The sequence below is a fragment of the Chrysochloris asiatica genome, unplaced genomic scaffold, assembly GCF_000296735.1.
Source record: "Chrysochloris asiatica unplaced genomic scaffold, ChrAsi1.0 scaffold00002, whole genome shotgun sequence".
NCBI lineage: Eukaryota > Metazoa > Chordata > Mammalia > Afrosoricida > Chrysochloridae > Chrysochloris > Chrysochloris asiatica.
In genome coordinates, this window is record NW_006408520.1 from 34,169,121 (window position 1) to 34,182,122 (window position 13,002).

Sequence of the window (13,002 nt, forward strand, 5' to 3'; positions counted from 1 at the left end):
TCCAAGGTTTTTGGCCTCTAATACTGAAAGAAGAGAGTTTCTACAACTGAGATAGTAAAGGCCATGGGCAGTACAGGTTTGGGGAAGAAAGGTTCATATGTCAGTTCCAGACATGTGAGGTATTTAGTATCTATTGGTCATCCAAGTAGCGATGTCAAGGACTGATCCTTTTGTGAGATCTGACCTAGTCTTAGTGGCTAAAGTCAGGAAGAGAGGTGCCACGTAGGTGGCTTGTGTCAGAACTAAACATAGAAGTAGAAAGTGGGGATTTGCTATATACTCATAGTTGGGAACAGAATAATGGGATTCTGATTATTTCCACTTGATACAGTTGGTGTATAAAGACTGACTTATTATTGTCCTTATAATTTTCTACCAGGTTCCACTTGAAATTCACTGTCAAGAATTTAAATTCATTGTCATGACCTAATCCATGTTCAACTGCTTAGATATACGTGCAAAGTAGGTAGAAAAATGTGATTTGCCAGGGTTGTAATTCATGATCATTAATTTAAAGAGAGAATAATAGACTTTATGCTAGTATATTGTTCTAATCCATGTTAAACTACTCAGATATATGTGCAAAGTAGTTGGAAAGTGTGATTTGCCAGGTTGTTTCCCAAGCAGTACAATGAAGAGAAAAGGTCAAGGAGACAAAAGTATGTGCAAGGAAGAGATTAAGATTAAACTAAGGAATTTAAGTCAGGTATGAAGAACATTTGTGGAGCTGTGGGTTAATGCACTGGACTGCAAAGTTGGCTTGTACCTCAAAGTCAGTGATTCAAGCTCACCAGCCGCTCCTTGGAAACCCTATATAAGGTTGTTATGAGGCTGAACCAACTCGATGGCACTTTATACAACAACATGAAGAATACTACAATGTGTTATGGATTGAATTGTGTCCCTCACAAAATAATGTCAACTTGGCTGAGCCATGATTCTCAGTTGTTTGGCAGCTATGTAATGATGTAAGCATCCCCCTAATATCCTGGTGTGCGCTGTGGGCTAATGCGCCAGACTGCAAAGCCATCTGAACTGCAAGGTCAGCGGTTCAAGTTCAATAGCTGCTCCTCAGAAACCCTATGCAAGGTTGCTATGGGTCGGAACCGACTCGACAGCACTTAACAGCAACAGCAATATGATACGAGATGACCAGCCAATCAGTTGAAAGGGGATTAAAGTGGGATGCAATACTCTTACTCAGGTCACAGATCTGATCTGATTAAGGGGAGTTTTTCTGGGGTGTGGCCTGCATCATCTTTTATCTTATAAGAGAAAAGGAAACAGAAAGGGAAGGTCCTATCTACCACTAAGAAAGAAGCACCAGGAGCAGAGTGCATCCTTTGAACCTCGAGTCCCTACCCAAGAATCTCCTAGACCCAGAGGAAGATTGGTGCAAAGACACATGAAGGTCTCCAAGGCATGCCAGGTCCACAGAAATTAAAAGGAGACAAAGACCCTACTCCAGAGCCTACACACTCAAGAAAGTCTTCCTCTAGAGTTGGCATCCTGAATTTAGCCTTCAAGCTTCATAAATTTCAAAGAAATACATTTGTTTGTTAAACCCATTAATTTGTGGTATTTCTGTTGCAGCAGCACTAACTAACTAAGGAACAAAGTGAAGAGTAGTAAAACAGGTAATAGCATCAATGCACTGGAGTTTCCAGTATAACTGGGATCCTAGAAGAAGTAAGCTAGATACACAAGTGTGATCAAATAGTGAAACACAAGAAACTGAAATTGTGGGATGTTAATAACCAACACTTTATATAATTCATATTATTGCTTTCTAAAAACTTTTTCAAAATAATATTAAGCCATTTTTCTTATATTTTAGTATAAAAAGATTGTCTTACTTCTGATGACGAAGGTCGACTTGGATTACGTGACATGTTCACCAATGTCTGAATTGGGTAAACATCAGTTGGGATTTTGGTTTTCTTTTTATCTTTCTTCATTTGAATAGTATTTTATAATAAAGGTTACAACTGATTTTTTGGCTTAAGATAGCATTCCATTCATTTATATTCTCTGGTTTTGTGAAAAGAAAAACAAAAAGATCTTAAAATAGATTCAAAATGAAAACTTACAAATACACACAATTTTATTATTATTTAAAAATGAATTAATCTTGGTCAAAAATTACAATTAAATATATATTATTTTACATAAAGTAAAAAAAATATTTTTTTAGAAGTGGAAAGACTGGCAAAGGATGAAAACTATTTTGCCATATACATCTCTTCATGGGCTTGGTTGCCTCCATAATAATAAAAGTAAACATCATTCCAGATGAAGATTCCAGACTTTAAATATGTCAGGCTACATTTCTATATTATCTCCTGTAGTTTTCATTAGAGAATTCTTGGTAGTTAGAAGAACGTACTTGATAAAAATTTTAAATGGAAATGATTACTAAAAAATGAAAAATAAGACAGCTGAATTATTACTCTAAAAAGGAATCATCAAAGTGGGACAATCCTTAAAAATATACTCATCATACATACCAACAACAGAACAGAAGCCTTTAATTGATTTCAAAGCACTGATCCAGCTTGCTTATATTGGTATATGATTTAAATCAAACAAAACTTAAAAGTTTCTCTGATCTGATAGTGATTATATCTCTAGGAAATCCTATCAGAGATCATCAGTTGCTTTGTACCAAAATTAAAATATTTCCTGGAATATTCATTGCTGTTGTCAGGAGCCATAGAGTTGGTACTGACTCATAGTAACCTTACACACAACAGAATGAAACATTGCCTTATCCTGTACTAACCTCACAGTTCTTTCTATGTTTGAGCCCATTACTACTATTGCCACTGTGCCAATCCATCTCATTGCTGGAATACACAATCTTATAAATCAGATTGGAGTACTGGTGTGACACTGTAGAATAAACAATGGACTGCTAGTCACAAGATTGGTGGTTCAAATCCATCAGCCATTCCTTGAAAACCCTAAACAGGGTAGCTATGAGTTGGAATTGACTTGACGACACTTAATTTTTCATCTGTCTTCCCTTTTCATTATTCCGCTTTCATATGCATCTGGGGAAACTGAAAATACCATGACTTAGGTTAGGTACTTAGTCATCAAACTTCCATCTTTGTATTTTAGAACTTTCAAGAGGTCCTTTGCAGCAGATTTGTCCAATGTAATATGTGGTTTGAATTCTTGGTTGCCACTTCTATTGGTGTTGATTGTTGATCCAAGTAGAATGAAGTTGTTGACAACTTTAATTTTTTCTTCAATTCATCATGATGTTGTTTATTGGTTGAGTTGTAGGGATTTTCATTTTGCTCATGTTCAGGTATAATCCATATTGATGTCTTTGAATTTCATCAGCATTTGAAGTCAAGCAAAATTGTGTCATCTGTATATTACAGGTTGTTAATGAGTCTTCCTCAGATTCTCATGTCTTCCTCTTTTCCATATAGTCAGACTTCTTGTATTATTTGTACAGCATACATATTGACTAGGTAAGGTGAAAGGATACACTTTACCACAAACAATATGCTCTTGTTGAATCTTTCTTGGTCCATGTACAGGTTTCACATGAGCACAATTAAATGCTCTGAACTTCCCAGTCTTAATTATATTATTTATCATTTATTAAGAAGCACTGGTGGCACTATAGGATAAGCCCTGGATTACTAACTGCAATGTTGAAACTTCAAACCCATTAGCTGCTCTGCAAGAGAAAACAGGCTTTCTGTTCCCATAAAGATTTATAGCTTGAAAACCCTAAATAAAGTTGCTATGAGTTGTAACAAACTCAATGGGACTAACAACATAATTTCTTATGATCCAAGTCAAATGCCTTCAAATTCTTTACTATTACTAATTAGCTAATTAAAAAAAATGACAAAAATTCGACAAAAGCTGATAGCTCACTAATCAAAGATAAACTGTTACTAGAGTTCTAGTCTATCATTTATTATAGTTTTGTCTTAGAATCCTGCTGCCAGGAGTGGAAATTTGCTTTTGTCTTGTGTACCAATTGCCATTAGCTGGTATTGCCTGTATAAAAGTTTAATGAGAAGAATTATAAGGCTATACCTGGCTCATGAGGAATCTGTACCTGGACCAAGAAACAGTTGTTCAAACAGAACATTGGTTCACTGAATGTTTTAAAATTAAGAAAGGTGTGCAATAAGGTTGTATTCTTTCACCATACTTATTCAACCTGTAAGGAGCTCTGGTAGCGTAGTGGTTACGAATCGGACTGTGAACCGCAAGGTCAGCAGTTCAAAACTACCAGCTGTTCTGAGGGAGAAAGATGAGGCTTTCTGCTCCCGTAAAGATTTACTGCCTCGGAAACCCTGTACAGGGTCGCTATGAGTCGGAACTGACTCCACGGCACACATCAACATCAACAACAACATTCAACCTGTATGCTGAGCAAATAATCTGAGAAACTGGGTTCTATAAAGAAAATCGTGGCATCAGGATTGGAGGAAGACTCAGTAACAACCTGCGATATGCAAATGATACAACCTTGCTTGCTGAAAGTGAAGAGGACTTAAAACATTTACTGATGAAGATCAAAGAGCACAGCCTTCGGTATGGAATACATCTCAATGTCAAGAAAACAAAAAATCCTCACCACTGGACCAATAAACAACATTCTTATCAACAGAGAAAAGATTGAAGTTGTCAAGGACTTCATTCTTCTTGGATCAACTATCAACACTCACGGAAGCAGCAGTCAAGAAATCAAAAGACGTACTGCATTAGGCAAATGTGCTGCACAAGACCTTTTTAGTGTTGAAGAGCAAAAATGTTAGCTTGAGGACTAAGGTGTGCCTGACCCAAGCCATGATATTTTCAGTAACCTCATATGCATGAGAAAGCTGGACAGTGAATAAGGAAGACCATAGAAGAATTGATGCTTTTGAGTTATGGTGTTGGAGGAGAATATTGAAAGTGCCATGGGCTGCCAAAAGAACCAATAGATCCGTTTTGGAAGAAGTGCAGCCAGAGCGCTCCTTGGAGGCCAAGATGGCCTAGCTTCGTCTCTCATACTTTGGACACATTGTCAGGAGGGAGCAGTTGCTGAAGAAGGATATCATGTTTGGTAAGGTGGAGGGTCAGAGAAAAAGAGGCAGACCCCCAATGAGATGGATTGGCCAAGTGGTAGCATCAATGGACTCAAGTGTGGCAACAGTAGTGAGGCTGGCCCAGGATCGGGCAGTGATTCATTCTGCTATGCATAAGGTGGCTGAGTCGGTACTTACTCGATGGCACCTAACAACAACAACTACAAAGTTGGTTTGAACCACAAGGTTGGTGGTTCAAACTCACCAGCCACTCCTCGGAAACGCTATACAGGGTGGTATGGATCAGAACTGATTCGTTGGCACTTTATAACAACAACAACTGGCACAGTGGTTAAGCGCTCACTTGTTAAACCAAAGGTCAGTGCTTTATCCAGCTTCTCCATGGGAGAAAGATGTGGCAATCTGCTTCCATAAAGATTTACAGTTTTAGAAATCTTATGGGGCAGTTCTGTTCTGTACTATATGGCCACTAAGAATCAGAACTGACTCAACAGCAGTGGGTTTGTGTGTGTGTGTGTGTGTGTTGTTAGTAATTGCTGTCAAGTTTGCTTCAACTCATGTCCACATTATGTGTAACAGAAGGAAACATCTCCATGTCCTGTGCCATCACGGTCATTGGAATGTCTGAGGCATGGAACGTTTGCCTCATTTTCTATAGGATTAAAATTGTGATTTTGATTACTTTTTGTGAAAATTTACTAGAGATTTGTTGGTTTACACATAATCCATTTCAGGTTTCCAATTCAGTATTTATGATTTTCTAGTCTTCTGAGTGTCTCTTTGCATTCCCTATTATCAAATTATACAAAAAATTAAAATAAAATAAAATTACTGGGATCCTTATTTTTAGTCACTGAACAGAGCATCAAAAATTCTTAAGCTTGACTTTTTTAACTCAGCCACCAATTCCCAAAATCATTTTTGGAAAAATGCAGACAAATTATAGTAGCTAATACTTTTGAAAGTAGAGACTAGACCAGATAGATGATGGATTTACTAGCAGTTTACCCCTCCTGTGTCGTAGTTGACTATGAAAATCCAGTCCTGGACTTTCCTAGTGAGGCCAGGTTGTTGTTGTTGTTAGGTGCCATGGAGTCACGTCCTCATCTCTGCCTCCATCTCTAACCAGAGTCCTTTGTTTTATTTTGTTGTTGTTATTGTTATTAAATGCTGTCGAGTTGGTTCTGACTCATAGTGAGCCTGTATAAGATTTCCAAGGAGCAGCTGGTGGGTTGAGCTGCTGGATTTGTGGTTTGAAGTCTCTACAGTGCCATACCAGAATACTCCTTATAAAATCATCCCTTCATTCTCAATCTCCATTTCTTTCTTAATCTGTAAAGTAAGATCCTTAGAAACTATAAAATTGCTTGAATATTTGATCATTCAAGGAATGCAAAAAGTTATCGGCATACTTTTATTCTGGAAAAAGAAACAAGAATGAATGTAGGCAATTTCCCACCATTCATCTGTCAGTTTGTCATTACTGTGGTGGCTTGTGTGTTGCTGTGATGATGAAGGTTATGTCACCAGTATTTCAAATATAAGCAGGGTCACCCTTGGTGGACAGGCTTTAGCGGAGCTTACAGACTAAGACAGACTAGGAATAAAGAGAGGTGGACAACTTTTGATAACTTTACGAATAGCAGCAGAACACTGTAGGGTATAGTGCCAGAAGATGAGTCCCTCAGGTTAGAACGCACTCTAAATACAACTGGGGAAGAGATGCCTAGTCAAAGAAGAGATTACCTTAATGCTATGGATGGAAAAAAGTTTTCCAGACCTTCATTTGCAAAATGAGGAGAAACAGCTGCAAATATCCATTAATAATTGGAACGTGGAATGTATAAAGCATGAATTTAGAAAGACCAGAAGTGATAAACAATGAAATGGAACACATAAAGATTGACATCTTAGGTTTAGTGAGCTGAAACGGACAGGTATTGGCCATTTTGAATCAGAAAATCATATGGTTTACCATGCCCGGAATGACAAATTAAGAGTAATGGTGTCACATTCATCATCAAAAAGAGCATTTCAAGACCTACCTCGAAATACAATGCTGTCTGTGATAGGATAACATCCATATAACTACAAGGAAGACTAGTGAATACCTCTATTATTTAAATTTACTAAACAATCTAAATGGTGACTATGCATATGGATTTACCAGATGAAATACACAGGAATCAAATTGACTACATCTGTGGAGACAACACAGAAACTCAATACCATCAGCCAAAACAAGGCCAAGGACGAACTGTGGAATATACCATCAGGTACTCCTATGCAAGATCAGGCTGAAATTGAAAAAATGAAAACAAGTGCATGATAGCCAAAATATGACCTCGCTTGAATTTACAGACCACCTCAAGAACAGATTTTATGCAATAGATAATAATCATCAAAGACCAGGGGAGTTCTTCATCCATGAAGAAAGCAAAAAGTCACTAAAAAGACAGTAAAGAAAGAAAAGACAAAATGGATGTCAGAAGAGACTCTGAAACTTGCTCTTGAACATACAGAAGCTAAAGCATCTGGGAGAAATGGATAAAGTTAAAGAGCTGAATAGAAAGTTTCAAAGGGTAGCTAGAGAAGACAAAGTCAAATATTATGATGAAATGTGCAATGACCTGGAGTTAGAAAACAAAAAGGGAAGCACATGCTCAATATTTCTCAAGTTGAAAGAACAGAATCTCAGCATTTCTCAAGCTGAAAGAACTGAAGAAAAAGTTGAAGCCTCAGGTTGCTATACTGAAGGATTCTATGGGTGAAATATTTAATGGTGCAGGAAATATCAAAAGAAGATGGAAGGAATACAGTCTTGGTAGTAAAAATAATTGATGTTGAACCATTTCAAGAAGTACAATATAATCAAGAACTGTACCATACTGAAGAAAGAGATTGTAGCTGCACTGAAGGCACTGGCAAAAAACAAGGCTCCAGGAACTGAAAAAATACATATTGAAATGTTTTAACAAACTGATGCAGCACTGGAGGTGCTCACTCATTTATGCAAAGACATTTTTAAGTCAGCTACCTGGCCCAGCCACTGGAAGAGATCCATATTTGTTCCCATTCCAAAGAAAGGTGATCCAACCAAATATGGAAATCATCAAACAACATAATATCACATGCAAGTAAAATTTTGCTGAAGATCATTCAAAAACAGTTGCAGCAGTATATAGACAGGGAGCTGCCAGAAGATCAAACTGGATTGAGAAGAGGATGTAGAACTAGGGATAGCATTGCTGACATCACATGGATCTTGGCAAAAGAATACCAGAGGAATGTTTACTTGTGCTTTATTATGTGGATCATAACAAATTATGGCTAATATTGAGAAGAATGGATATTCCAGAACACTTCATTGTGCTCATGAGGAACCTGTACATAGACCAAGAGGCAGTTGTAAAATTCTATCATGTGATCTCTAGCATCATTTCTATCACCAAGGCCATTTTTTTCCAACCTCTGATCCTTCCTCTTTGTTTCCAACCTTCACATTCCAATCTCCAGTAATTATTAGTAAATCTTGATTGCATGTTTTACCAATTTCAGACTGAAGAAGTTGGTATAAATCTTCAACTTCATTATCACTGGCTTTAGTGCTTGGTACATAAATTTAATTAAGAGTGGTATTAACTGCTCTTGCTTGAAGGTGAATGGGTACTATCCTGTCACAGTGTTGTACTTCAAGATAGATCTTGAAATGTTCTTTTTGATGATGAATGTAACACCTTTCCTCTTCAATTTGTCAACCCCTGCATAGTAAACCATATCACTCAGATTAAAAATGGCCAATACCAGTCTATTTTAGCACACTAATGCCTAGGATATCAATCTTTATTTGTTCCATTTCATTTTTGACAGTTTACAATTTTCCTAGATTCATACTTTGTACATTGTATTTCCAACTATTAATGGATGTTTGCAGCTGTTTCATCTCATTTTAGTTGTGTCCCATCAGCAAATGAAGGTCTCCAAATACAGTCATACATATATAGTCAACTCTACTTTGAGAAGGCAGCTCTTCTCCAGTCATACTTTGAGTGCCTTCCAACACAAGTGGCTCATTTTCTGGCATTATATTTGATAATGTTCCACTGCTATTTATAAGATTTTCAGTAGCTAAACATTCAGAAATAATCTACCTTTCTTTCTTCCTAGTCTGTCTTAGTCTGGAAGCTCAGCTGAAACCTGTACACCATGGATGACACTGCTGGTATTTAAAATATGGTGGCATAGCTTCCACCATTACACCACCACCCAAGCCAGCACAGTACAACAGACTGGTGGACAAGTGGTGGACTGGTAGTTTGTTGTTATTGTTAAGCACCATTGGGTTAGTTCCAACTTACTGAGACCCTGTATAGGGTTTCTGAGGAGCAGTTTGAACTGCCAACCTTGTGATTAGAAGTCCACCGCTTATCCTACAGTGTCACACCAGGAGGCTAGAAATCTGAATTCATGGAGTCAACTCTAAGGGAAGTCTTTCTCTGTTGGTGTTGGGGGAAGGTCCTAATCATCAATCTTTTCCTGGATTTAGGAGGATCTCCTGATGTGGTGCTGTAGGATAGACAATGAACTGCAAGGTCAGAGTTTCAAGCCCACTAGCCACTCCTTGGAAACCCTATACAGGGTCGCTATAAGTTGGAACCAACTGGAAGGCATTTAACAACAGGAGGCTCTCAGGGCAGGAACTCCAGGACCAAAGGATGCACTCCGCTCCTAGCTCTATTTTCTTGGTGGCAGTGAAATCCCTCTCTCTCTGTTCAGTTCTCTCTCCTTTTATCTCTTTAGATAAAAGTTGTTGCTGGCCACACCCCAGGAAAAAATTTCCTTTATATCAGATCAGGGCTGTGATGGGATTAAGGATTTTGCATTCCACCCTGGATCTCCTTACAACTGATTGGCTTATTACATTATAGCATATCATAGGGGATTATCACATGCATAACTGCCACAGAACATCGTTACATAACCTGCAAACCACTGAGAACTATCCCTACTCACTGTGACACTTATATTTGGGGGACACAATTCAATTCATGACACCAGGTATATTAATAGGCTCTTTTACTATTTCTTAGAGTCAAATGTCCTTAGATGCTTTCCCATACCCAATTATGAAAACTATTTATTACCCTAATATAAACAGGTCTCAAGCTGGGGGTACTGAAGAAAAAATTCAAGCCTCGACTTTCATTATTGAAAGATTCTCTGGGCAAATGATTGAATGATTCAGAAAGCATCAAGAGAAGATGGAAAGAATACACAGAGTCACTGTACCAAAAGGAAATGGTTAATGTTCAACCGTTTCAAGAGGTAGCATATGATCAAGAGCCAGTGATACTTAGGGAGGAAGTCCAAGGTGCACTGAAGGAATTGGCAAAGAACAAGGAACTAGGAGTTGATGGAATAAAAATTGAAATCTTTCAAAAAAGTGAGGTGGCACAGGAGGCACTCACTCATCTCTGCCAAGAAATTTGTAAGACAACTATCTGGCTGACTGATTGGAAGAGATCCATATTTGTGCCCATTCCAAAGAAAGGTGACCCAAGAGAATGTGGAAATCATCAGACAATCTCTTTGATGTCACATGCGAGTAAAGTTTTGCTGAAGGTAATACAGAAATGGCTACAATCATACATTGACAGAGAACTTCCAGAGGTTCAAGCTGGATTCAGAAGAGGCCATGGAACGAGGGATATTATTGCTGATGTGTGATGGATCTTGGCTGAAAGCAGAGAATATCATAAAGATGTTTACCTGTGCTTTATTGACTACGCAAATGCTTTCAATTCTGTGTATCATGACAAGCTATGGACAACATTGCGAAGTATGAGTATTCCAGAACACTTCATTGTGCTTATGAGGAATCTGTACCTGGACCAAGAGGCAGTTGTTCAAATAGAACATGGGAACACTGAATGGTTTAAAATTAAGGAAGGTGTGCCACAAGGTTGTATTCTTTCACCATACTCATTCAACCTGTATGCTGAGCAAATAATCCAAGAAGCTGGGTTCTTGAAGACTTGAAGACTTGTAATGAAGACTCATTAACAACCTTTGATATGCAGATGATACAACCTTGCTGCTGGAAGTGAAGAGGACTTAAAACATTTACTGATGAAGTACAAAGAGCAAAGCCTTTGGTATGGATTACATCTCAATGTAAAGAAAACAAAAATACTCACCACTGGACCAATAAACAACATTCTTAACAATGGACTTCATTCTTCTTGGATCAACTATCAACACTCATGGAAGCAGCAGCCAAGAGATCAAAGGACGTATTGCATTAGGCAAATGTGCTGCACAAGCCCTTTTTAAAGTGTTGAAGAGCAAAGATGTCAGCTTGAGGACTAAGGTGCGCCTGACCCAAGCCATGGTATTTTCAATAACCTCAAATGCATGTGAAAGCTGGACAGTGAATAAGGAAGACCATAGAAGAATTGATGCTTTTGAGTCATGGTGTTGGAGGAGAATATTGAAAGTGCCATGGGCTGCCAAAAGAACCAATAGATCCGTTTTGGAAGAAGTGCAGCGAGAGTGCTCCTTGGAGGCCAGGATGGCCAAACTTCATCTCTCATACTTAGGACATATTGTCAGGAGGGACCAGTCTCTGGAGAAGGATATCATGTTTGGTAAGGTGGAGAGTCGGAGGAAAAGAGGAAGACCCCAACGAGATGGACTGGCCAAGTGGCAGCATCGATGGACTCAAGCGTGGCAACAATAGTGAGGTTGGCTCAGGATCAGGCAGTGTTTCGTTCTGCTGTGCATAATGTCGCTATGGGTCAGTACTGACTTGATGGCATCTAACAAGAACAATGAGCAGGTCTATAGAAAGAAAGGAGACCTGGTGTGGCACTGTGGGTTAATGCACCAGACTTGCAAAGTCATTTGAATTGCAAGGTCGGGGGTTCAATCTCACCAGCTGCTTCTTGGAAATCCTATATAGGGTCACTATGGGTCGGAATCAACTCAATAGCACTTAATAACAACAATAGAAACAAAAACAATACCTAAATAACATTGTGGTTGGAGTCCTGGGGTGGTGCTGTGGGTTAGTGCGCTGCACCACAAAGTTGGTTTGAACCACAAGGTTGGCAGTTCAAGCTCACCAGCCACTCCTTAGAAACCCTAAACAGGGTGGCTATGGGTCAGAACTGACTCAATGGCACTTAACAACAATGTTGTGGTTAGTTGTCATTAAGTATATTGTGACTCATGGTGACCACTCGTGAACAGATTAGAGCTGCTTCACTGAGTTTTCAAGGCTGCGATGGTTCAGAAGTAGATCATCAGGCCTGTCATATAATATCAGGAGATCTATGTTCTAGTCTTGTCTCTGCCACAAACTAGCTTTACAATTATGAGCAAGTAACCACTCTTCCCACAACCTCAACTTTGTCAGCCACTGTAAACATAGAAAAATATAAGCTCCCCTTTTTAAGAATTAGAATTATGAATCTCATCTTAAAAAATATTCGTTTTGAATTAAATTGAAGGACTCCTGCTATGGCACTATAGGATAAGCACTGGACTGCTAGCCAGAAGGTTCAAACCCATGAGCTGCTCCTTTTAAACCCTACACCATGTAACTATGGGTCAGAACCAACTCGAATGCAATGTAACAAAAACAATTAAAATGAAATTATAATGCAAGACACCAAAACCCCCAAAACCCACTGCCATCGAGTAGATTCTGACTCATAGCTATCTTATAAAGGGTCTCCAAGTCTGTAAATCTCAGAACAGTGTCATCTTTCTCCCTTGGAGCGGCTAGTGGATTTGAATTACTGAGGTTACCTTCCCAATAGTTAGCCCACAGCATCACCAGGGCTCCTTAATGCAAGGCATATCAATGTAAAAATACTTTATTGATTCAAATACTGAATTTAGACCTCATGAATGAAAGACCTTAGGGTGTTAA

General features: G+C 38.5%; 1 protein-coding gene across 1 annotated transcript in view; it reads right to left on the minus strand.

Moving 5' to 3' along the window:
- SPATA1 (spermatogenesis associated 1) overlaps positions 1-1,958 on the minus strand; it is a 68,534-nt gene extending 66,576 nt beyond the window's left edge. Inside the window, 1 exon segment of the mRNA XM_006831077.1 lies at positions 1,857-1,958. Coding sequence (XP_006831140.1) covers positions 1,857-1,958 — 102 coding nt within the window.
- Positions 1,959-13,002: the final 11,044 nt, after the last annotated feature.